At 36.9% G+C, this 18,248-nt stretch overlaps 1 protein-coding gene across 1 annotated transcript in view; it reads right to left on the bottom strand.

Annotated features, from left to right (window-relative positions):
* Nucleotides 1–18,248, bottom strand: part of FHL5 (four and a half LIM domains 5) — a 54,155-nt gene that overhangs the window by 10,973 nt on the left and 24,934 nt on the right. Inside the window, exons 2-3 of the mRNA XM_062187624.1 lie at nt 1,256–1,426; nt 207–381 (exon numbers count right to left, since the gene is read on the bottom strand). Coding sequence (XP_062043608.1) covers nt 207–381; nt 1,256–1,414 — 334 coding nt within the window. The 5' untranslated portion in view covers nt 1,415–1,426. The remainder of the gene's footprint in view (nt 1–206; nt 382–1,255; nt 1,427–18,248) is intronic.

Below are 18,248 nucleotides of genomic sequence, written 5' to 3'. Positions count from 1 at the left end.
CGGGACTAGAACCCGGTGTGCCGGCACCACAAGGCAGAGGATTAGCCTAGTGAGCCGCAGCGCCGGCCAATCTTTCATTTCTAAAATCTAAATGCAATCAAGGGAGAGCAAAAAGGTATCTTTCTCAAACCCATGGTATTGTGGCTGGCACTTAATGAACATCCCTGCAGCTACAGTTAGAGACCAGAGGTCCCTTGAGACCTTACCAGGCATGATGGTCCTCTTGCAATGGAAGCACTTAGAGGAGCACTCGTTAGAATAGCACTCCGTGCATAGCAGGCGCTCATCCTTGGCAGCAAAAGGCTTTTCCACCAATGAGTAATTGCATTTGGAGCACTTGAAGCATCCTTCATGCCAGTGCCGGCCTTTGTAACAAAGATCCTTTGAAACAGTAAGTAGAAGCTGATTAAATGTGTTTGTGACAAAACTGGTCATTTTATAAGAGGAGACTGAACACTCCTGGGACTCTAGCACCAGTAGATTATGTTAGTGGCTTGAGGGAAAACTGTTACTGATACTGTTACCCATTAAAAGAAGATTCTGGGTTATTAAGAGCTCGAGCCTAAGGCTTTCTTGGTTGGTCACTAAAGGCATTTGGAAAATAAGCTGACTCTGTTATTTCTTCAGATTTTCCTAATTTTCTTTTATAAACTCCAAAAAAGTTTTTTCATGCAAGGGCTTTTTATTTTTAGGTTGCAATATTCTATTATTCTTTCAGCTTAACAAGCAAAAATAACACTGACTAACTAAAGCAATGACAAAAAAAAAGGGGATATGTAGGAAGGAAGGAGGCATGGAAGGGAGGAAGAAAGGAAGGAAGGAAGGAAGGAAGGAAGGAAGGAAAGAAGGAAGGCAGGCACATAGAGGAATGGGTGGTATGGGTGGGAGATATCAGACAGGGTACAATGTGGTTTAGTGTAGATGCTAATTTTTAAGTCAGAAAACACAGATTTCAAATCTTTATACCTTTAATTATTTAGAAATCTACTTATATCCATACCATTCCAGAAATAGCTTAACCTCTTTAATTGTTAGCATTCTAAACTACCTCATAAGATCATTTTAGGATTCAGATATATGTTGTATTTCATAGCACTAAGCATAATGGCTGGGACAATATTAATGGTAACTTCTAAGATTCTTATATCAAGTAGTATAAAAGTAGTTAAAAGTCAAAACTACAGGCAAAGAGGTATTCAAAAGCAATTATCTGTTTCTCACATGTAGTAATTCTGTGAACTGAGGTGAAACATACCTTGGAATCTGATTCAATTGGATCTTTGCACTTCTCACAATAGTTGGAGAAGATACGATCATAACAGGAGACACAGTATGGATTATCATCCTTTAGGACATATTTCTTTCCCAGAAGTGAGGTTGTACAATATTGACAGTCAAACTGAGTAGCCATCATTTTGGTTAGATCCTGTAAATAAGAAAACAACTCATGTATGTAAAAAAAAAAAAAAACTTTTGTTTATAAATGATAAACCCATAATACAATGAAATGAAGCATTTGCATGAATTCATATTTTCCTTAAGCAAAACTCTATTACTTTAGGAAAATATGTTTATAGTCATGGTGACACTTGGAGTGATTTTGTAAAGGCTACTCTTCAATCTTGGCTGTTCCTGTGTGTTTTGCTTAAAAAAATACATCAAGCCAACAGCCAGATTATGAAAAACATCTTGTATTCATCATGAGCTAATGTGAAAGTCAAGGAAAATATGTTATTTGTTGAAATAGCATGGCTTCACCTTCAGAATATGAATATGAACTGTTGATAGGGCTTTTTTAAACTTTTATTTAATAAATATAAATTTCCAAAGTAAAGCTTTTGGATTACAGTGGCTTTTCCCCCACATAACTTTCCTCCCACCTGCAACCCTCCCATCTCCTGCTCCCTCTCCCATCCCATTCACATCAAGATTCATTTTCAATTATCTTTATATACAGAAGATCAATTTAGTATAAATTAAGTAAAGATTTCAACAGTTTGCACCCACACAGAAACACAAAGTGTAAAGTACTATTTGAGTACTAGTTATACCATTAATTCACATAGTACAACGTATTAAGGACAGAGATCCTACATGGGGAGTAAGTGCACAGTGACTCCTGTTGTTGATTTAAAAATTGACACTCTTGTTTATAGCATTGTAATCACCCTAGGCTCTTGTCATGAGTTGCCAAGGCTATGGAAACCTTTTGAGTTCGCCAACTCTGATTCTCTCCTCCCTTCAGAGAAAGGTACCTCCTTCTTTGATGGCCTGTTCTTTCTGCTGGGTTCTCACTCACAGAGATCTTTCATTTAGATTTTCTTTTTTTTTGGCCAGAGTGTCTTGGCTTTCCATGCCTGAGATACTCTCATGGGCTTTTTAGCCGGATCCAAATGCCTTAAGGGCTGATTCTGAGGCCAGAGTGCTGTTTAGGACATCTGCCATTCTGAGACTGCTGTGTATCTCACTTCTCATGTTGGCTCATTCTCTCCTTTTTAATTCTATCAGTTAGTATTAGCAGACACTAGTCTTGTTTATGTGATAGGGCTTTTTTTAAAAAATATATTTATTTATTTGAAAGTCAGAGATACATAGAGAGAGGAGAGGTGAGAGAGAGAGAGAGACAGAGAGAGAGACAGAGAGAGAGAGAGAGAGAGGTAGCTCTTCCATCTGATGGTTCACTCCTCAATTGGCCGCAATGGTTGGAGTTGCACTGATCTGAACCCAAGCTTTTTGGGGTCTCCTATGTGGGTGGAGGGGCCCAAGTACTTGGGCCATCTTCCACTGCTTTCCCAGGCCAAAGCAGAGAGCTGGATTGGAAGTGGAGCAGCTGGTCTCGAACCAGAGCTCATGTGAGATGCTGGCACTTCAGGCCAGGGTGCTAACCCACTGCACCACAGCGCTGGCCCCAATAGGGTTTTTACTGTCATAACACAACCTTGCTGGAGAGTTCTGGAGGTGGAGCTTGAGAGAAATTAAATTCATTTCAATGCAAATAAAATCAATAATTGTGTGCATTATAATTTTCTTCTGCATTCTTTTATTCCTATAATCTTTACTTGGTACTTACTTAGAGCTCTTCAAATCAATCCTGTATGTCTTTATGTACCATATACCTCTTTTGGGTATCATGTTTTTGCCTGTGGCCTCAATCATATTAAATATAGTGAGGCTCCAAAATCTCTGCTTTTTTATTTTTGCTAGCTTGAGTCTTCTGAAAAATTCTATTTAAATGTTTTACACCAGGCCAACTAAATAAAACTCTTCAGTAGGTAGGATTTAGTTCAAATGTTAGTCTTTGTGAGTAGTATTGAGAAATTTTCTAGATGTAGAAGTACAGACAAAACAATGAAGTGTAGACAAGAGCTACAGATTTCTTCAGGCTTTAGGGCTAAAGTAACAGGTAGATAGCATAAAAAACAGCATCAGCATCTTACAGAATAAAAAACTCATATGAAACATAGAGCCAAGCCAGAATAAGAATTCTCATTATTTTATAAATTTATGGATGCCATTATGAAACAAAATATATAGACTTAAAACGTCTTAATTAAATATTGTGCATGAACTTTCATTGTTTCCAAAAGCAGTCACATGGATATTCCTTGCAAAGCAGATTTACAATAAGTTATTAGAAGCTGCAAATATTTTCTAATCCTCTACTGTAAATTCTTTTAGTTTTAGCAAAAACAGAAAACCAGCTAATTTCTATGATGCCTTTTACAGTATTTTTGGTAGTTTGAATTTTTTACATTTAACTGTTTTTCTTACATATTTTGCCTCCTCTTTTATCTAGCAGGATGCTTTGCTTAATACACATTGTTGGAGAGGTATCAAGATGGCAGAATAAGGAGGGAGCTTACTGCTCTAGTCTAGGAGAAGATGGTTAAAAAAACCTGGAGGGACTGGAGTCTCAGGGAAAAGTTAGGGAGAAAATGGCAGAGGAAACTCCACACTAATTAGAAGGATGTGCACAATTTAGGACCCCAGCAGCCGAGAGCCTCAGCACCAGCTTTGGAGAGTGAGGTAAGACCAGACTGCAGCAGCCCAAGCCACTGGCAATAAAGCTGCAGGGAGAGCTTGGCTTGGAGCCCTGTGGGGGGCAGTATACCTGCAAACCTAGAGGAAAAAAAGGGGGGCTCATTTTTCTCTCCCCAACCACCCCGCACCAGTATACTGTAGCTAGCTGAGTGGGCAGGCACCATTTTGGACATATGTAACAGCCGTGTCAGCTTCTGTCCATGCCCTCAGCAACCAGCCAGGAGGAGATGCCTGAGTCTGGCTGGGAGAATTGACAGGGGGCTGGGTGCTCCTGACTGTGTGAGGGTACAGGATATATCTGGGTCTTCGGGCAGTCACTCTGGGTGGCTCCACACACTCAGCGCCACCTGATTCCCTGGTGAGGGTCATTGCTGTGGGGTCTTTGTTGAAACTGAGGACTGCACAGATCCTTTGTGTGCAGTGAAGATGACTATTGTACTCACTGAGGCTAGCACCCAGGGATTGGTCTTCTTGGAGGAAAGGAGGTGAGTGTGACTATTCCAATAGAGCTGAGCAAACATCCCCTCTGATAAAAAAAAAAAAATTTGGGAGTCATCTTGAACACTCCCCTCACCCTGGAGCACTGAACAGAGCTCCCTGGCCACACCCAGCACATGCCTCAAGGTATTCACTGAAAGAGCAGATACTTCATGAATCCAGAGACAAAGTCCAAAGATAAAAGCCATCACAGGAAAAAAAATAAACCAGCAAGTATCCCCATAAATACCTAAAAATAAATGCAGCAATTCAAGAAACAAGAACAAGGAAGACAACATTATGTCCCCAAAGGAACACAACAACACTTCAATACTAGAATGTGAAAATAAAGAGATTGAAGAAATGTCAGGAACAGGATTCAAAAAATTGTTCATAGGATTACTTAGAAGTAATCAGAAGCAAATTCATGATCTGAAGAAATACATACATGATATGAAAAAAATTTTCTCATGAAATTGAAATTTGGAAGAGAAATCAGAAGGAAGTATTGGAAGTGAAGAATTCAATAGAACAAATAAAAAATGTGATGGAAAGCCTTAACAACAGAATTGGTGAGGCAGAAGTAAGAATATCCAAGTTAGAAGACAAATCTCTGGAAATTTTACAGTCAGATCAAGAAAAATAAATAGAAGAAAAAATTAGAAAACTAAAAAACAATGTTGGAAATCTATGGGATATTATCAAAAGACTCAACATATGGGTCTTAGGAGTTCCTGAAGGTATGGAAAGAAAGAATGGATTAGAAGACCTTCTTAGTGAAATAATTACAGAAAACTTCCCTAGTTTGCAGGAAAAAAGGGCTGTCCAAGTACAGGAAGCACATAGAACTCCTAATAGACATGATCAGAAAAGATCTTCACCATGACACATTGTAGTCAAACTCTCCACAGTAAAACATAAAGAAAAGATTCTAAAATGTGCACAAAAGAAATGCCACATTAGTTTCAGAGGATCTCCAATTAGACTCACAGCTGACTTCTCATCAGAAACCCTGCAGACTAGGAGAAAATAGAGAGAAATATTCCAAGTCTTGAGAGAAAAAAAAAAAACTGTCAACCCAGAATACTGTACCCTATAAAGCTCTTATTTATAAATGAAGGTGAAATAAAGACCTTCCATAACAAACAAAAATTGAAATAATTTGGCACCACTCATCCAGCCTTATAAAAGATACTTAAGAATGGGCTACACACAGAAATGCAGAAACATGGTCATCACTATTAAAGAAGGTGAAGATAGAAATTCTCCCAGTAAATTGGGCCTCATTCCTTTGTAATCATAACCTCTACTCTACCTCCAATGGCTCTACTCCCAACCTGTGTGTACTGATGGTCCTCTTCCCCACTTAATGCTGTATAATTGTTCAAACCTGGGAAATGCCACTCTTAGGATCATTGGTTACTATCCTCACTCTGTCTTTTATGACCTTGTCTAAATATGATCAGAGTCGGCAAACTTGGAAGGCTTCCATAGCCTTGGCAACTCATGACAACAGCCCAGGGTGGTTACTGGCGCCATAAACTAGAGTGTCAATTTGTTGGGTCAACAACAGGAGCCACTGTGCACTTGCTCCTCATGTGGGATCTCTGTCCTTAATGTGCTGTCCATTGTGATTTAATGTTATAACTAGTACTCAAACAGTATGTTTCACTTTGTGTTGCTATGTGGGTGCAAACTGTTGAAAGCTTTATACTAAGTTGATCTTCTATATATAAAGAGAATTAAAAATGAATCTTGATGCAAATGGAAGGGGAGAGGGAGCGGGAGAGGGGAGGGTTGCGGGTGGGAGGGAAGTTATGGGAGGGGGAAGCCATTGTAATCCATAAGCTGTACACTGGAAATTTATATTCATTAAATAAAAGTTAAAAAAAGAAAAAAAAAAAAGAAATTCTCCCAGTAAAGGTACAAAGGAAATCCAAAGTAAACAATAAGAATATTTATGGAAAAATGGCAGGGCCGTGTCATTACTTATCAATAGTCACCTTGAATGTAAATGGCCTCAACTCTCCAGTTAAAAGTTACAGATTGGTTGAATGGAAAAAGAACAAAAAACCAAAACAACACCCATCTATTTGCTGCCTACAAGAAACACATCTCACCAACAAAGATACACACAAACTGAAAGTGAAAGGATGGAAAAAGATATTCCATGATAACAGAAACCAAAAAACTGCTGGTGTAGCCATCCAAATATCAGATAAAATAGACTTTAACATAAAAACTGTTAAAAGAGACAAAGAAGAGCACTGTGTAATGATTAAGGGATCAATTAAACAGGAAGATGTGACTATGATAAATGTATATGCACCTAATCACAGAACACCTAGCTATTTAAAAGAAATATTGATGGATCTAAAGGGAGACATAGACTCCCATACAGTATAATGGAGAACTTCAATGCCCCACATTCAACAATGGACAGATCAACCAGACAGAAAATCAGCAAGGGGGGCTGGCGCCGCAGCTCACTAAGCTAATCCTCTGCCTGCGGTACTGGCATCCCGGGGTTCTAGTCCCGGTTGGGACGCTGGTTCTGTCCCAGTTGCTCCTCTTCCAGTCCAGTTCTCTGCTGTGGCCTGGGAAGGCAGTGGAGAATGGCCCAAGTCCTTGGGCCCTGCACCCGCATGGCAGACCAGGAGAAAGCACCTGGCTCCTGGCTTCAGATCAGCGCAGTGCGCCGGCCGTCGCAATCGTTTTGGGGGTGAGCCAACGGAAGGAAGACCTTTCTCTCTGTCTCTGTCTCTCTCTGTCTCTCTCTGTCTCTCTCTAACTCTGCCTGTCAAAAAAAAAAAAAAAAAAGAAGAAAGAAAGAAAAGAAAATCAGCAAGGAAACAACAGTTAATCAACACTGTAGACCAAATGGACCTAATGGGTATCTACAGAACTTTTCATCCTATAGTAGCAGAATATACATTCTTCTCACCAGTGAATGGAACTTTCTCTAGGATAGGGCACAGGCCAGGCTATAAAGTAAGTCTCAACAAATACAAAGGAATCGAAATCATACCATGCATCTTCTCAGACCACAGTGGAATGAAACTGAAGATCAACAACTCAAGAGTCTTTAGAACACAGGCAAACACATGGAGACTGAACAGTATACTCTTGAATGAATAGTGGGTCGTGGAAAAAAAAAATCAAAAGGGAAATTAAAAAAACTGTTAAAGAACAGTTTTTTTAATACTATTTGTTGAAATCCTTCCTTAGTATAGAGTTAATCTTCTGTGTATAAAGTTAATTGATCTTAGATAAAAAAAAATCTTAGCAAAAAATAAGAATGGTTATAGGAGAAAGAAGAGGAAGAAGGGTGGGAGTGAAAGTGGGAGGGTGGATATGATAGGAAGAATCATTATCACTGTGTTCCTAAAGTTGTATTTATGAAATGCATGAAGTTTGTATACCTTAAATAAAAAGTTTCTGGGGAAAAATACACATTGTTACTCATTCTGTGTATAGCAGTTTCACTGTACTGCTCTTTACTAATAAGCAGAGAAAGGACAGAGATGTGGAAGATGTGGCTCTTTTCCCAGAACAGATGAAAATTCAGACTAGAAAGTTCCCAATGGAACATGGCCAGAATCGTCCAGCAAGGAACATTGAATTCCCTATCTGATTAATTTCACAGAAATGTCCCTTTCCAGTGAGCACAAACACATTCAAAGGGTTGCTGGATGCTAGAAAAAGCAGGGAAGTAGATCTAATTCCCTTGAAAGGTTTTAAATGCCTTTTCCACATTTACACATTTACTATGATCAAGTGTTTATCTTTTAATAGTGAAATAAGGTAAGCATCTTTAACACTCACTACTGAATATGAAAAATGTCATTTTCATAATTAATAATGTATATAGCCTTAGGTGTAAATAATAGCACCATGAAGCATGTTGGGGGTGGAAACTTTAAGGCTACTTCTTTTTCATGATACTTTTAGTATATAGTAAAATTAAAAACAACAAAGAAGATTACAAAATTGGTAGTACTTCCATTGTTTATTTTAAACAACACTGTAAACACAGTACCTGTGTCTCTTGGTGATCTGATTAAAAGTCTGAAGTTAAGACTGGAAAAGCACACCATCATTCCACACCTACTACAATGGTGTAGTAGCTGCTAGGGCTGCAGTAACAAAATGCCACAGACTGGCTGGCTTAAATAATAGAAATTTGTTTTCTCACAGTTGAGGAGGCTGGATGTCCAAGATCAAGGTGGTGGCAGGCTTGGTTTTCCTAATCTTGTGTTACTGTGTCTGCAAATGGCCTTTTCCTCTATGCTTATACATTCCGGGTATCTCTTCCTTCTCATAAGGATGCCAATCATATTGGGTTAGGGTCTTACCCTTGTGACCTCACTTAACTTTAGTTATTTCTGTGTACAGAAATCCCAACTCATCTCCAAATACAGTCACACTGTCAGTTAGGGCTTTCACATACGAAATTGGAGAGGCACAGTCACGTACATCATAGACTTAAAAAAAAAAGACAGGCAGTAAGATTTGGTGAAGTGTGGAGAAATTGTAACCCTCATACACTGCTGGGAGGATGGTAAAATGGGACAACAACTTTGGAAAACAGTCTGTCAGCTTTTAAAGAGATTAAGTACAGAATTATGATATGAACCAGAAATTTCACTCTTATGCATATACTTAAAAGAAGGGAAATATGTCTATTAAAAAAGCTTATACATGAATATTCATCTTACAATGTAGATGAAGCTTAAAAACACTATGCTAAGTGAAAGAAGTCAGTCACAAAAAGTCATATATTGGGGCCAGTGCTGTGGCGCAGCGTGTTAACGCCCTGGCCTGGGGCGCCGGCATCTTAGATGGGCGCCGGTTCGAGACCCAGCTGCTCCGCTTCCAATCTGGCTCTCTGAAATGGCCTGGGAAAGTGGTGGAAGTTGGCCCAAGTCCTTGGGCCCCTGTGCCAATGTGGGAGACCCGGAAGAAGCTCCTGGCTCTTGGCTTTGGATTGGCATAGCTCTGGCCATTATGGCCAGCTGGGGAGTGAACAGCGGATGGAGGACCCCTCTCTCTCTCTCTGCCTCTCCTCTATCTGTGTAACTCTGACTTTCAAGTAAATAAATAAATCTTTAAAAAAAGAGTAGCAATATTACTATTAGATAAAAACATTATGCGTATAATAAGAGAATAAAGACTGAGCACATTTAAATGTAAGAAACTATAAATGAAAGTCAATATATAAATAAACTATAAATAAAAGCAAAGTCTGAAGCAGCGCTAGTGTTCCATGGAATACTCACTTGTGAAATGCTGGCACAGGTAAATCTTTGGTGTATACACCCAAAAACAAATGAAAATATATTAATATGGAGCACCTAGAATAAAAATAAGATTTAATAGAGATATGGATGAAGTTAAAACAAGAGAAGTTTATGTAAGTTTCATACTTAAAATTTAGAAAATATACTTAAAATATAATTTTGTGAAAAATATGCATTCTTCAATTTTCAGAAGAAGAAAAATTAATAATCCAATACACGAGTGTAAAGATTTACGATTAAGTCCCCCCGTAATGTAGACCCAGGCACAAGTACAGTTAAATCTATTACATGTTCTTGGAACACAAGAGCTTCCTCACTTCCTGAGCCCTCACTTCTATCAACTCCAGGATTTCCACAACTTTCCAACTGGTCTCAGCTCTAGTCTTGCATCCTTTCCTATACAACGAGTAAGATTCTGCTGATAAAGAAATCTGATCATAGCACATTTCTGCTTAAAATTGTCTGGGGTGGACTGTTTGGCCCAACAGTCAAGAGTACCTGGCTTCAAGCCCAGCTCCACCCCTGATCCCAGCTTCCTGCTGATGTGCGCCCTCAGAGGCAGCAGTTGATAACCACCCAAATACCTAAGTTCCTGCCACCCATGTGGGAAACAGAGATTGAGTTCTTAGCTCCTGGTTTTGACCTGGCCCAGTCTTGACTGTTGGGGGCATTTGGGGAGTGAATCAGTGGATGGAAGATCTCTCCTTGTCTGTCTCTGTCTCTCTCTTTCTCAAATAAATAAATAAAGAAAATTCAAAAAAGTTAAGACTGGATGATCTTTCCTCTGTTTCTATTGTAATCATATAATAAGCCTTGCTCCATAGAAAATTCTTAAAAGAATGGACCAGGACTCTTCATTTTTCAAAAGGAAATGACCACTTCTTATTCAATTCTGTTTTATAAAAGCAACACCAAGGAGTTGGGTAGTGGGAGAATGGAATCAGCCTATTATTTCAAAAACATTTTGGATTTGCTTTATGGGACTATACAATGAGAGCAGCTATTTAGTCCAAATAAACATTATTGAGTGTTTACTCAGTGATATTTGAATATTTGAAATCTTTGCCCTTAAAAAGTCTGGATTCCATTACCTTAGTTTCTTTCTTTCTTTTTTTAATATTTACTTATTTATTTGAAAGTCAGTTACACAGAGAGAGGAGGAGGAGCAGAGAGAGAGAGAGAGAGAGAGAGGTCTTCCATCCACTGGTTCACTCCCTAATTGGCCACAATGACCAGAGCTATGCCGATCCAAAGCCAGGAGCCAGGAGCCTCTTCCGGGTTTCCCATGTGGGTACAGGGGCCCGAGGACTTGGGCCAACTTCTACTTCTTTCCCAGGCCATAACAGAGAGCTGGACAGGAGGTGGAGCAGCCAAGACTTGAACTGGTGCCCATATGGGATGCTGGCACTGCAGGCAGCAGCTTTACCTGCTATGCCACAGCGCTGGCCCAGCTTAGTTTCTTAGCAATATTAAATATAATGTGAGGTGCAAGAACAATCTGAATGTTCACTCTTATTCTTGATTGGGAAAAATACACTAAGAAATTCAGTCCTTATTTTCACGAAGTCTGTCACTTAACTGTGGTAATGTGAATACATTCAAATAGTTTCTTAAAAATAACAAGTGTTATAGTCATATAAATGATATACATTTTATTAGAACTATGTAGATTTCTTAGAGAACTAATAGAAGGAAGAATGAGATGAGACATTTCTAGGAATATTAAGGAAATTCAACTTGAAAATCTCTTGAAAGGAAGGAAGGAAGGAAGGGAGGGAGGGAGAGAGGGAAGGAAGAAGGAAGAAGGAATGAATGAAGGAAGGAAGGATAGAAAGAAGAAAGGATTAATTTTGACTTATTAAGGAAGAGGAAAAGACATGTAAGAGAATGGCACAGGTTTGTATCTGAAGTTGCAAAATGGTAAGTATTGAGAACAATTCTCACGAGGATGCATTAAGGATAAAGGAAACCTTGAACCTTCAAAGCTTTTTGAAGCTATATAAACCTCTAACATCTGTAGTTCTAAATGGGCAGACAGAAGAGGTAACTATAAACTTTTTCAGTGAGATTACTTTTTACTACTCTATTGTTTTCCAAAGCATCACACTAGACTTTCTCCCCTTCTTACTCACTAACATTAATACTTTAAAAATTCATGGAATGTGCCCAAGAGGGCAGGCCAAATGGCTTGTTTTTAATCACTTATTAATAATTAAAGCCATAGTAAAGAGGATGAAGACCATGTGATTCTTACCTCAGGAATCCTTCTCTGGGTGTTAATTTGTCAATGATACTGGCAAAGTTTTTGCTTTCAAGTACATAATGTTCTTAAGCAAAACTGATTCATAATTATGACTCACAAGAACTATTAATATTAATGATGTACCTCATTGGGCAGCATTCAGCGTTTTTAGAACTGAATCTAGAAATGCTAATCATTCACTTGGGATATATCATTTAGATATTCTTTTCAAACTTTTCTCAAAGTCATTCTGAAACTGATACAACATTTGAACCCAAAATTTTTATCATTGCATATTAGGACTTTACAAGATTCATTTAGAGGTGTATTCATGTATCAAAGAATATGGACAGAGGGGCTGATGCCGTGGCACAGTAGGTTAATCCTCCACTTGCAGCGCCGGCATCCCATATGGGCGCTAGTTCTAGTCCCAGCTGCTCCTCTTCCAATCCAGCTCTCTGCTATGGCCTGGGAAAGCAGTAGAAGATGGCCCAAGTCCCTGGGCCCCTGCATCCACCTGGGAGACCTAGAAGAAGCTCTTGGCTCCTGGCTTTGGATTAGCTCAGCTCCGGCCTTGCTGCCACCTGGGGAGTGAACCAATGGATGAAAGACCTTTCTCCCTGTCTCCCTCTCACTGTCTGTAACTCTATCTCTCAAGCAAATAAATAAAATATTAAAAAAAAAGAATATGGACAGAAATGAACAGCACAGAAATCCAATGGCATGAATGTATTTGACTTATTTTCTAGTTCTTTCCTTTAGATTTTTCTACCAAGAAGCATGTACATTTAGTTGTTTCTTTGGTGCTACTTTAAAAGCAGATATAATTTTGTGTCAAGTGGTGAGTTACCGATGAGAAGGCTAATGCCTTGAATGTACTCACTTGCATTTTTACTATGATGAACAGAAGGAATACACTCACAGATACATTTAAGATCATGTCAAGCTGGCAAGAGGCCAGGACTGATGCCATGTTTCTTGTATATGCTCTTGTTCATAAGGCACCATTCCTTTACTCATGCATTCAGTAGACATGGAAAATGTATGTGAGTTGCAAAAATATTTGCTAGAAATTATAAAATATGTAAAAATAGATTAGAGTCACATCCCATACGCAGAGAGCTTATAATTTAGTAGGACGAGTAAGGACATTTTATAAATAGCTAAATAAAAGAAAATGAAAAGGAAAAATTAGATTAAATCTTATGAAAATTAAAAGGAGAAATGAAATGAAAGATTATAAGCATTTAGAGCAAAGGCTCTAAACATCGGGTACACATTCAAATTTCAAAAATTGCCAAGGTGAATCTCCACTCCAAATTGATTAAATTGGAATTTCTGGGGATGGGACTGAAACTAAGTCATTTTTCCCCCCAATTCTTATGTGGTTCTGATGTCCAGTGAGGGTTGAAAATCAGTAACCTTAAGAAGTGAAGAGGAACAAATACTTTCAGTGAGGAAAATTAACAACTTGGAGTAGCATTGGAAGTGAGCAGGTGGTAGATGTTGTGGGTTGGAATTTACAATCTTGATTCTATCTTCCTTGTGGTCAAAGAGGCCTGGACTCTCTTACAGTCAGTGTTCAGCTCTGCTAACTAGAAACGAGTGACAACTGGACAGCTGATGTGAAGTGTTCCTGATTCTCTTGATGCTGGCAAGATGGGGCATAGATGTGAATGTTTTCTATCCATTCAGAATGCCTGTAGTCAGTTTCTCAGGGTCCAATGACTAATTTTTCTGACTCTGAGTGAAAAGAAGTGGTGGTACTGGTAACAGCAATAGCAGGTTTCTGATATCTTAGATCAGGTTCTGTTAGACAAATGTACATGGATTCTGAAATAATCACAATTCCACGAAGAGGGCCATTATTATTATCCTAGTCTGACATCAGAAGAAACCAGAACTAAAAGGGGCCAAGATCATTTGTCAGATGAAAACACTGGGTCTGGGTTTCAAACCTGTATCAGTCAGAACTAAAGCCTAGGATCTTAAGCAGGCAAACTTCTCTTTTCTTGGAGATCCAGGGAAGTACACTCAAGATGGAGCAACAGAACTGAAAGGATGTTTATATTTGTGTATGTGAGGCATAAAAATAATTTATTCTAAGTGGCTTTCAGGGCATGAGAAGGGAAATATTGCAAGACAGCTTTGGAACAACAGACTGAGGCAAGGTTATCCATCACAACAGTTTTGAGCTAAAGTTCAATTTTTTCCTCTAGAAAAAAATATAATCATTGACAATATGTAGCATGTTTTTAACTGAGATTTATGAAAAATATTTTAAAATTAGTTATAAAAGAGATTAGAAGATAGAAATACTACATATGAAAAATCAGTTAGAAACTCAATTTTAAATAATCCACCTAATCAACAACCAGTATGGTTTTATGAGTTTGGGAGAATATAAAGGAAAATCAATGAAATGCTTTCCCCAAGGAAAAAATCCATTAAAAAGCAAATTATCAGAATAAAATGTATGAGACAATAAACATCAATAAGTAATCATATTATCCAAAATACATTTATACATTATTAAATTATATAATTTTATATGGAGAGAATTTTAGAACACAACCATATTTGTACTCTTGGAATTCTGAGAAGCAAAAGATTGCTTCTAGTTTGAGAGATAAGAATAAAATTAGGAATCAGGAAATGTTGGAGGCATTTTGGGTGTTCAATTTGGAGGCAATGGTCCGATTTGTTTTTTAAAAAGGAAGATTTGTGGGATGCATCAAGATTATGTGTGCAAATCAAGATGTTGTAAGACTTAAAGTATTTGGAAAGCAGCAAGAATCATCCTGGAATTTCACAAATGGGTTCCTGGTGTCCTACTAATGGAGGTTGGGAACACAGGAAGAGAAACTAGTTGGAGGCAAGTTACTTTGAATTTAGGTACCTTTGATAAACTAGCTGGGCATTCAAGCCTTATGTCCAAAATACTGTGCTGAATTATCATATTAGACTAAGAAGTTTAGACTTTTTCATTTAAATGAGCTACTTTTTAATTTTTATTTTAAAAATTTAATTAATAATAATTATATATATATATATGTAAGGGCTACAGAATTATATTTCTGTACATATACACACAGATGTACTGATCAAGTCAGGATACTCCTCATTTTCCCTTCCTTGTCTTGACTTTATAATTGTATCCGGGAGCTCTCCTCTTTTACTTGTTTATAAAATACATAATAAGTTATTGTGAACTATAGTCACCTAACTATGCCATTTAACACCAGGAACTTATTCCTTCTAACTCTGATATTGTACTTATAATTCAAACCCTCTCCAGCATCTACTATGTCTCCCCAGCGGTAACTGAAGTTCTGAGATTGAATGTAACCATCAAAGAAAGCTGTAGTGTAGAAAAGTGGAGAAAGGTAAAATATGGACTAATAGGTAAACACATGTTATATGATGAGAAGGAAAGTTTGAAGCAGATATATGAGTAGTAAAAGTTCCCAGGGTTTGAAAGACAGAAGAAGTGAAACTTTCAAGAATTGAATGAGTATTAATACCCATTGAGGAAAGCATTAAAAATGAAGTAAGTGCTGTCTTCAAAAGAATAGTTTGGTAGCACCAATTTGACTAATGTCATATTTCAAAGGGTTAAAAACAGTGAGTGAACTCACTGTTGACAGTTTTAGAAACTAAAGTGTATAAAACAATACTCCTAAAGAATTAAAAATAAACAAAATGAAATGCATTGCTAAACTGGCAAGAGAGTAAGGGAAATTCTTAGAGGCTAAAAATAAAGGAAAGCAGGAAATCAGAAAGGTTAACCAATCTCCAAAGTAGCCATCTGTCCTGAGGATGCCTTCTGAGCGCTGATGATCTTGATATTCAAGTATTTACAGCCTGAGCTTACACTGACTGGAAGGACTTAAATCCTTGGGTTTCATTTTAAAATGCAACTGGGCTGGTAGAATCAAGTTACCTGGCATAAACAAAAGAAAATAATCTCTGAAAGAATGTCCCTTCAGTTTAACTTCCCTCTCAAACATTTTACTCACGCATTTTCATTGAGTACGAGTTCATAATTTATATAAATGAAGATAAACAATGAACACAAGAAACATGCATAAAATCTCCCAAAGGGAAGAAAAAGCCTCACTAATACAACAATTCCACATGAAAAATAACTCCAAAATGTAAAATAATTATGTTTAACATGTATAAAGACATAACAGAAAAATTCAAGAGAATAAAAATGGGTAGGCAGATTTGTAATACAAAACAACTGAGAGAAATGCAGATTATAAAGTTAGTACTAAAGGTGAAACCTAAGAAGATTAAAATTCAGATTAGAGTTGAAGAGAAAATTAATAAAACTTGAGTTTGGAAATAAAGAAATATCACAAAATATAGCACAAAGAAAAAAAGAGCTAAAAAATATAAAGAGTTAAAGGATGTGAAAGGTCTGATTTAAATAACTACAGAATTCCAGAGGAAGATAATAGGGAAAATAAGGCTCTGATTGGAGATATAGTTGAATTTCTAAGAATTAATGAATAATACAGTGTACAGGTTTATGAAGAAAAACAAATTTCTTGTATCATAAAAATAAAGAAATATGCATTAGTAAAGATATCATACTCCATAGACAAAGTTATTAAGTGCATCCAAAGAGAAAAAATAATTATGTTCAGAATATCCACAACTAGATTTGTGGGTAACTTCTCAACAAAGCTACAAATAGCACAACCTAAGAGAAAAATCTGAATAAGTAAATCCTAGACCTGTGAAACTAAACTTAAAGAACAGGATGAAATTAAAATACTTTATGTTGATAGAAATTGTGTTTGCCATCAGAGTCAATAACAACAATTCTAAAGGGTGTGGCTTAAAAAAAACAAAAACAAACAATCTCCTCAAAAAAAGGTTGAAGGAAATGAAAACAAAGGAAAGAGTAAGGAGTAAAGATACTGGCTAACATATAAATCAACTTTGACCTTATGAAACAACAATAACAATTCATAGAGTCTAGAAAACATAAGATAGTACTAACTTACTGAGCAAAATAGCATTTAAGTGCAGAAAGAGTTGATTATTGTTCCTTGAATTAATGGGAAGTGGATAAAATAATCATGTAATATAAGGTATTTAAAAAAATTTTTAATATAGAGCCTATTGAACATGTTTCATTTTCTGTGGAAGGCCCTACAAATAGAAATGGAGGTGATATAAAAGTAAATTAACTTTGAAAGGAATATAGGAAAAAGAAAAATAGAAAACTAGAGTATCACAAAATAAGATCCCTTTAAAATCCAAATAAAAATAAATATAATTTGGGGAAATGCTCAAGGTAGAAGACAAAGATATGCATTCCAGAGATGATCCAGAACTGACTACAAATGTGTACTGCAAATAATATTACTATGAACCCTAACAAATTCTAATCAGCATCAGTTAAGGGTGAAGATGAAAGGTAAAATAGTTTTTATTTTCCTAATATTATTTGAAACCAGAAGTCCACTTAATTTAACATTGTTATCAACTCCAACTCAGCATAATACTTGGAGGAAGCTAAAAGATAACCCAGCCCCCAACCATGTGGTAAGAAAGGCTTGTATTCTCTGGGGAAGAAAAGTAAACAAAAATTGTCAATGTGTCCTCACTCTCAAAGATTCATAAGACATCTGAAGTAGAAAAACATATCATGTTATCAAGAAAAAATTGGAGGGACTTTATTGTAATTATGTTAAATACTTAGAAGCAAGTGAACAAAACAAACAAATATACGAATGATTTCAGCAAAAAAAAATGGAAGAACTAGAGTTGAATTAAATGAAATATTAGGATAGAATATTATACAACTTAAAATTAAAAATTGAATGGATGGGTTTATCAGCAGAACGGATAAAGCAAAAGTAAAAGTGAGTTAACCTAAAATATGTTGGTAGATGTTAAACAAACTAATGCACAAAGAGCAAATGTACTGAAATAAGACAAATAGAAATAAGTTTTCATCCAAATTAAATTGTCAAAGGACTTCCATCCTAGTGATGGAAGGCTATATAATTTGAACCATGATGTCAACACCTAAAGAAGCTGGGGGAAAATATATTTTAAAAATTTACTTCAGAGTCATCAGGGCACTAATTAACAAAGCAGTGAAAAATTAACAGGCAAAATCTAAGAAAAGGAGGAAAATTCAGATGAACTTGATACTTGGAACCTCT

This window comes from Lepus europaeus, chromosome 3, assembly GCF_033115175.1.
Source record: "Lepus europaeus isolate LE1 chromosome 3, mLepTim1.pri, whole genome shotgun sequence".
NCBI classification, from domain to species: Eukaryota; Metazoa; Chordata; class Mammalia; order Lagomorpha; family Leporidae; genus Lepus; species Lepus europaeus.
This window is presented reverse-complemented; position numbering and strand designations above follow the sequence as displayed.